General features: G+C 46.4%; 1 protein-coding gene across 1 annotated transcript in view; it reads left to right on the forward strand.

The window, feature by feature from the left end:
- Nucleotides 1-1,208: 1,208 nt before the first annotated feature.
- Nucleotides 1,209-8,902, forward strand: part of LOC124707837 (importin-9-like) — a 13,220-nt gene continuing 5,526 nt past the window's right edge. Inside the window, exon 1 of the mRNA XM_047239532.1 lies at nucleotides 1,209-1,253. Within this exon, the coding sequence (XP_047095488.1) occupies nucleotides 1,209-1,253 (45 nt within the window). The remainder of the gene's footprint in view (nucleotides 1,254-8,902) is intronic.

Genomic DNA, 8,902 nt, shown 5'->3' on the forward strand with positions numbered 1-8,902 from the left:
TCCTCATGGGCTGCGGACTCGGGTGAACCTCACAACGATTATGTGCATATTATAACATGGGAATAATATGTTGAGTTTGAATAAGATGTTATCCTTGTTTATGATCTCTTCCCTCGATCTAAGGTCTTGTCAGGTACCCAAGATTTGAGGGTCGATCAAGTTAATGAGGGGGTATGAGTAGTGCTTCAACCTGTAGATTGAACACCAGTGAAAGAAGGAACTAGTAGAATAGAGGACATGTGATCCACTTGGGATCACGGTAACATCATCAAATGTAATGCTTTGGTCTGTTTAAATACTTAATGACTACTTAACACCCTGGGTTGCAAAGGTGTGGTAGTGGATCAAAAGTCTACATTATAAGTGGCTGACCAAAGCTGTAGAATATTATGATATACCACCACAATATTTATCTTTATCTGAACATGACTCATGTTGCACTTATTATTATCTTTATCCCATATGTATGCACAACTGCAGGTGAATCATAGGCCATGGCCTATCTCCATCCATTGATACACAATAAAAAAATGAAAAAAGTTAAGCTGGAATGTCAACCAAGCTTCCAAGATCTCGACAAATAACATATCCTTACAGCAAGCAAATTCTTCGAAAGATTCGATTAAACCTAGGTGTTCTAGGAAAAAAAACTACTATACTGCATCCGTAATCCGGATCGAAGGTGTCACCAACGTCACCAGGAGATCGATGCAGAGCACTTCTCCTTCTTCTTTTCAGAGTGCTACCAGAGTTCTACAACCGTCTAGATCAAATCTAGTGGGTGTTCCCGGAAGAGCTGCAGGATCTTCATCGACACGTTCCCACTTAGATGTACGCTTGATTGCACTTGGGCATAGTGTTTCTGATCACGTACATGTGGAAATTGTGGAGGTGTTGCACGGTGCAACACTCGTTTGTGGGAGAGGTTTGCGGTTCTAGGGATAATCTCATTGCGGGGATCTACTTGCAACTTCATCAACCTCTTCATCGATAGCTTTCACTTGTTCGATTTATGAGGGTATGAGCTCTCGCATATGATCTTGGTTTATCCATAGGAATTTTTTGTTTTCTATACGTGTTCCCCAACATGCATTTTCTTGGTTTCGTGGATGGTGGCATGGTGATGGTAGGTGAGAGGTGATAGGTGGTAATCCATGGTGGTAGCCACACATGTCCGCGATGGCATGTGGGTAATTTTGCACGTCGTCATGGTGGTGTTCGACTTCGTTGATGGAGCAGTGGTGATGGTTGTGGTAGGTGAGAGGTAATTTCACCATGTTTACAAGAGGTGGGGCTAAATAAAGATATTCGAGCAACGAATGAAAGTGGCACCTTGGTACCGAGTGATGTAACCCAGGCCACCAAACGAAGTGCAGAATATGGCTCATAGCTCGGGGCTCGTTGCATACGAGTTATGATCCTAGAGCATGTCCCTGGAGAGACACAAAATGGGTGTGGGATACTAAGCGCCCTAAGATTAGCACGTCGTCTGTGAGCCAACACTGCTATGTAAGGCCGACTTGACCATCAAGTTGGCTAAGGCCAAATGATAATGTCGGACACCCAAAGTCCAATCTTGGAGCATGGGCGTAGCATACCGTACATGTCAATACGACCGCACAGCCAATTGCTCGGTGGTTGTACCAAGACAAGACAAGAGGAGGTCCACTGACCTTACCACATCCCATTTGAGCAATCAGGCAGGGAGAGGTCCTTCCCGAGGACCTTGAAGTCAGCATATGACTTCATAAACATTGCAATGATAACCTACCGGCATAAGGACGCGCAACCGAGTGTGGCCACAGTGCCCCTCCCCGCTCAATTCCCATAGGAGAGGACGGAGACTCCATGGTCATACAACCGTGGCCATGGCCCTAGCTATATAAGATCCTGTCAACACCCGGATTTTTAAGACCAGATGCCTATTATGCCATACATCGCAATCCTAGGAAGATTGTTTTTGCGAGACATAATAAGTTCATATCACAGCACATCATTCATTACAACATCACAATAGTCTTACAACAAAAAGGATCACATGATCCAGTCTCATTACAACACTTGATCTAAGGATCAATACATAACACATAGCGGGAGTACGTAGTAGAGTCCATCTATTCCACAAGCAACGCTTGACGTCAGGAGACGATCCTAGTTTTCATAGACGTCCTGCTGTCCGTCATCCTGATACTGCTTCTCTTCTTCATAGTCTGGCCATTTTAATAGCCAGGGACACAGCCGTGAGTACTTTAAAGTACTCGCAAACTAATACTAGTGTAAGTACTACCAGTTTTAGTGAGAGAGTTCTAAGCTCTAGGTTCATTTGCATAAATCCATTTTTATTTCATAAGCATTTAGTAAACAAAGACTCTTCATTTGCCTAACTTAACTCAAGTGGAAACATTAATGTCATTCCCACAACTCTGTTGTGATCCAGTCAAATTCACACTTCAAATTCAAGTCACAAATCACCAGTCATAAATGGAAAAGTTCTGATGACGGAACAGTATGGCCTTTCCAACTATCCATGACCGCGGACGCGGCTATTCGAATAGGTTTACACTCTGCAGAGGTTGCACACTTGTGCCACAACATTTGATTACATCCGTCAGGGATAACTTCGATAACTTCGATTTTGAATTGCTGGGCCTGCGCGGGAAAATACACGGGCCACAGAGAAAAAGAAAAAATGGGTCGGCCCAGCTGCGCGTCTCGCGCGAGTGGGCTGCCTGACAGGGGGCTCCACCTGTCAGCGGCTCATAAAACCCGAAGCGGTATGAATCAATATGGCACGCACGATTAGAACAGGATCAGACATTGGCGTGCGTCGTCGTCGACGACGAGCACGGCTTACTGGCGCGGCGAGGGCAGGGGGTTTGCGGCTCACCGGTGCTCCGGCGATGATCGACGATGATGTACGGCGGAGTTGTCGACGACGGCGGTCCTCCTGGTACAAGCGGCAGCTCCAGGGGCGGCTCCTAGCTCCGGCTCCTTCTGCGGCGGCTCCATGGGCTCCGGCGATCAAATTGGCTAGCTATTGGTGGAATTGAGAGGAGCGAGAGCTCGAGGAGAGTCAGAGACGAGAGGAGAGGCGAGTGGTGTGAAGAATTGAGGCGAGGGAGGCCTCTATTTATAGCGGCGAGGCGGTCTGTGGCGTGGTGCGGAAAGTCGCTCATGGCGTCACGGCTACAGGGGCGGCATGACTCGGGCGATGATGCAGGAGGGTTGGCGACATCATGGCGAGCACGGAGCGCTTGACGGCGGTGAAAACGATGCAGTGACGCGGGCTAGAGGTTGATGGGAGCTCGCAGTACGGCGGCGGAAGTCGTCGATGATGACGACGGCTACCGTCCTCTCCGGCGCAGGTGAGCGTGTCTGGCGTCTAGCTGGTGTCGCGGTGAGGCTACTAGCGGAGAGAGAGGGCGAGAGGTGGTCGGAGTCAGCGGAGCGACATCATGTACTGGCGCGCTCCGGGCGTGTCTGTGCGCGTCCTGGCGCGTTCTGGACGTCACTGGGCGCGTGGCGTTCCGGCGTTGCAGTGCGTCTACTGGCCAAGGGTTGGCACGAGCGTGACGAGGAGAGTGTGTAGCATCTCCAGGACATGCTGATGCATGGTGGAAGTGAGTGGAGAGAAGAGTGGCATGGAGAGGGGCATGACATGCTCGGCATGGTCATGTCCTCGATGATCTCATGCAGGTACTTGGTCTCTGGTGCTTGGCTTTGGTCCAGGGGTTTGAGGAGAGTGTGTATGCTGACTTGGGCATGATGGTTTAGGCTAAAACCCAGCAGATAATTGCATGTCTAGGGTTGGCAGGGTGTTGCACACCAGGTGCTCGACCAAATGGCCGCAAGAGATTTATTTTTGAATTTTGCAAAGATTTTTGGTGGAGTTGATTCTAATATTATTTGGCACACAATGGTGGTGGTGGTGTGCAAAATGGAATTGATTTGTGCAAAACCAAAATTGGTCTAATCTAGAATCCGATTTGATGTTGTCACTTTGCCTCCTTATATTAAGCAATACAAAGAGAACTAGTCAAAGTGGTCAACAACAAAGTTGTTCAACTTGATGAGCTCTTGGATGAGGTGCAAAGAGTTGGGGTAGTTTGGTTTAAGAATCTCTTAATCCAGGGGCTCAAAGTGGGTACCCTGATGTGAAAGTCAAAAATGACCATTATCACATGTGTCAAGGTTTTGCAATTTTCTTTGATTTGATTTTGGTTTCTTTAGTGCAAAAGGGATTCTTTTGAGTTTAGATGAGTTTCCAAACCATTGGCACAAGGTTATATGGCCTAGGTTAAATATTTGCAAAAATGGCCATAGGACCATATGTGAGGTTTTTGGCATTTTATCAATTCTTTTTCTTTGCTCCCCTTTTTGATCTCAAAGGATCATGGTTAGGGTTTAGAGATGATGCCAAACACTTCGAACACATATCATGGCAAATTCACACGTACATGCATTCATACTTTGCAACATATAGAATTTAAATAAAGTTTTTGTTAGCTCCAAAAATTTGAACAAGGGAGAATGCCTCTTTATTGATTTGAAAATTTTGGGATGTTACAAACCCTTCCCCCTTACAAAAGATCACGTCCCGAGATCTTAAAGAAAACTAGGAACTAAAGAGATCTGGGAATTCAGTCTTCATATCCTCTTCTCGCTCCCAAGTGGCTTCTTCTTCAGTATGATTGCTCCATTGAATCTTCAGGAACTTGATACTTCTGATGCGGGTGGTTCAGAATGCTTCCTCCAAGATATGAATGGGTACTTCACGATAGGTCAAGTCCTTGTTGATATCCACCGATCTGTGATCGATGTTTTTGAACACCTCTGTCTTCTCAGGAACTTCTAAACACTTCCGAAGTAATGATATGTGAAACACATTATGCACAACGGACATTTCCTCCGGTAGTTCAAGCTGATATGATAATTCTCCTCGGTGACTCAGTACTTTGAAGGGTCCAACATTTCTAGGTGCAAGCTTTTCTCTGATTTGGAATCTCTGCATTCCTTTGAGGGGTGATACTTTGAGATACACAAAGTCTCCGATATTGAAAGTCATTCTCGGCGTCTCTTGTCGGCATAACTCTTCTGTCTCGACTGGGCAGTCTTGAGGTATTCACGGATCTTGTGAACCTTCTCTTCAGCTTCTCGGAGAATATCCGGTCCAAAGATTTGACTATCTCCGACTTCCGACCAGTTCAGAGGGGTACGACACTTCCTTCCGTACAGGGCTTCAAAGGGGGCCATTTGCAAGCTGGCTTTATAGCTGTTGTTGTATGAGAATTCTGCATAATTCAGACAGTCTTCCCACTTAGATCCATATTCTAGCACACATGCTCTCAACATATCTTTAAGTATCTGGTTGACTCTTTCGGTCTGTCCGTCAGTCTACGGGTGATAAGCTGTACTGAAATTCAGACGGGTTCCGAGTCCTTCGTGTACCTTCTGCCAAAATCTTGAAGTGAATTGAGATCCTCTATCTGATACAATTGACTTCGGTGTTCCATGCTGGCTCACTATTCTTGAGATGTATAACTCTGCTAACTTAGGGCCTTGATAGGTTGTCTTGACGGGTATGATATGGGTGACCTTGGTTAATCTATCGACCACTACCCAAATAGAATCATTTCCTTGTGGTGACCCTGCATACCACTGCATGTTGTAGTATGCCAGTCGTTGATATAACATTCACGAAGTGCCATTCCGCAAATATTACATCCTTCAGAGTAGTACAACAGAACATAGCAGGGTCCATAACTCATTCACTTATTATTACAAGCATCAAACATATATCATCTTGGAGCTCCTCTTGGGTCCTAAGAGGGATACTCCTGGGTTCGAGGCGAACCCAACTTAGCTTACAATATAAGAGTCTCATTAAATTATACATTTATTGCCTCGAGCAGCTAAATACTAAGAGTTCGGGCTGCTCGGCTACTACTACTACTACCGGATGTCTCTAGGCTTGATCTCCTCCGGAAGCCTCCCCGGATCCGTAGACGATGAGGTAGTCTACGCCTTCTATACCTCCAGAGAGGTCTGGTTCTTCATAGCCGATGATCTCGGCTCCTTCATTGTTGTCGTAGTCCTCCTCCAGGACGATTCAGACAATCTAAGCATGGGATTTAAGAGTGGTATGAGTACGAGCGTACTCAACAAGTTCATTATAGATAAGAGGTGTTTAATGCACTAGCTACGATATTAGACCAGAAAGTCTAATACCAATGCACATTTTGGTAAACATTTCTTCAAGAGATTGCTTTTATTTCAAAGAGCTATGTCCGTCAGCCTTCACCGGTTTACTAGAACTTCATGGAGCTCCTTTCAGGCCACGTTCGTAGTTCCTTATCCCGGAACAGGGAGTGACAGGTCACAGTTCTTTACACTCGCGAGAGGTGTGTTGCTTTACCCATAAGAGATCTTAACCTTGGTGCCAACCGGGCAGCTTTCCCGTCCACACTTCCTTCGGTGTGAGGCCCGGTATAAGGTCATAGTCAATCATATTCCTCCGCTACCTCGCACACCCACCCTTTGTTGCAAACCCCGACCACTGGGTCCTCGCCGGTCCCATTATTCCCGTAATTTCAGGGTGGACCCCGACCACGACAACGATACGGGATTGAACCAAACTCCTTCGCCGGTAGCTGCAACCCATCATAGACCACATTACCGTGGGGAATTAGAAGGGGATCCCCACCCACCAATTGTTCCGCAAGCAGCAACCGTCTACGGTAAGCAACACCTATACCGTGGGGAATTAGAAGGGGCTCCCCACCCACCAATTGCTCCGCAAGATACAACCGTCTACGGTAAGCGAATCCGTTGATGTACAAGAGGTGGAAATACGGTTGACTATTCCGTCCCACTCCAGATCTTATGGTTAACACGGGTATTACGGCACAAGAATCACTGGCGACATTTGTTGTTTAATCCTAGATGGATACAAACCCTTGCAATGGAACCTCCACCATATCAACACAATCCATGGTTCCATTGCCCACCACATAGTCATATTCATAGTTATGAAAATAGTGGTTTTGGTTTTTATGCAATAGTGATAATCATAGTACTTTGCAAGTAATTTGATAAAAATACTCAAATGACATGAGCAAGCGATGAACTTGCCTGAACACTGCAAAGTTTTGCAGTTGGATGGTGTGGACTGACCCTTGTCCTCCGGTTCCGAAAAATAGCATCATTGTCCGATAAGGGCAATGGTTAAAGAAGCAATTATGCATGATTCCATTTTTAGGGTTTGTTCCCCCCTTTCGATGTCGTTATTATTTCATGTAAGAGGTTAATACTAAGAATAATTTGGGGATACTTGATTTAAAGTAAAATACAACCTTGAAATGTTGTCAAGGTGTTTTTAAAGTCCAAATACATTAATGGACTTATTTTTATTATTGAAAATTATATGTGTGATTTAAATGATTATTTAAATCATCAAATGAAGACTTATTCTTATTTGTCTTCAAAAATTCTCTTTGATATTTTATTTAGATAGAGAATTTTATGCTGATTAATTTTCATATTTTTACTTATTTTTTTAGAGTTGTATCTTATTTTATAAAATTCTTGGAAATTCTCATTTAAATGGGTGTTTTGGAAATGTCCAAAATACCCCTCGGAGCCCACTGTCGGGCGGCCGAGCTGGTTAGGTTGGACCAGCCCGGTGGGCTCGGTCCAACCGAGCCCGATCGCTTCGTCGTCCTCCCTCACTCTCGAACCCTAATCCCCTACTCGCTGCGGCGACGCGCGCGTCGCCGCCCCCTTTGCCGAGTTGTTCCGGCCGACTCCGGCCATCGCCGCCGGCGAGATCGCGGCGCATCGATCCGCCGTTCGACGGCGCTTCGGATCCACCGCGCCGATCTGTGTTTCGCCGCTTCCTCGACGCGTCCCCATCGCCTCTGCTCGCTCTGCCGTGGTGTGCTTGCGGCGAGTTCGTCGCCGCCGACGCTCCCGGTGCCGAGGCCGTGTGCCTCGCCGTGCCTGCTGGCTCGGAGCCTCCGTGCTTCGGCGACCGCCTGGCTTGGCCATGGCTTGGCGGCTGCCGTGGCCGGGCTGTGCCAGCCGTACCGCCATGGTGACGCCGTAGTGCTCCGCTCCAGGTATGTGCGCCGCCATCCTTTTCCTTCATCCTTCTCTATTGCTAGTTGATCCTCCTCTCCTGTTCTCTTCTCCCTTGCGTCTGGCTCGACTACTGGCCTCATTCCCCATGTGGAGATGTTGGCCGTGCCGATGCGCTGCTGCGGCTTGCTAGCTTGTGCGCCTGCTTTGCTATCTTTGTGTGATTGTGCTTGCTTCTTGTGCATCTGCCATGGTTCTAGCTTGTCTGTCTGTGTCTTGTTCTTGCTCAATTGCTTACTTGTTGCAACTCATGAACTATTGCTTATGAGCATCTTTGTGGTGCTCCGTGTAATTTTAGTGACTCCTGCTGATTCTCCGTATAATATTCCTTTCCTGTATATGCCATGGATTGCCCTTGGCTTGATCATTCTGTGATGATCCTTGCCTTTGGCAAGTGCCGAGTGCTCCGAGATGTGCTATTATATGTGCTCTAATTCCTGGACATGCTCAATTGAGCCTAAGCTGTTGCATTAACAACTCCATCACTTGATGGAGTGCTTCAGATACAATTATAAAGCTCTATTCACTTATACGTGATGCAATTGTTCAATTATATGGTTAATTTAATTATCTCGGGCCTTGTGATGATACTATGCTTGGCTATAGTGATCTGTAGCAAAAGTAAGTGATGCTTTGATGATCAATTGATCATTACTTGCTTGTGAGCAAGTGTGTGCTCCTCTACGTGACTCATTGGTGTTCACCAGTCTTTGTTTGTGCTTCATACGAGGCTTAACCTGGTGTGTCTTGTTGTTGGCTTAAGCAA

The sequence above is a fragment of the Lolium rigidum genome, chromosome 1, assembly GCF_022539505.1.
Source record: "Lolium rigidum isolate FL_2022 chromosome 1, APGP_CSIRO_Lrig_0.1, whole genome shotgun sequence".
NCBI classification, from domain to species: Eukaryota; Viridiplantae; Streptophyta; class Magnoliopsida; order Poales; family Poaceae; genus Lolium; species Lolium rigidum.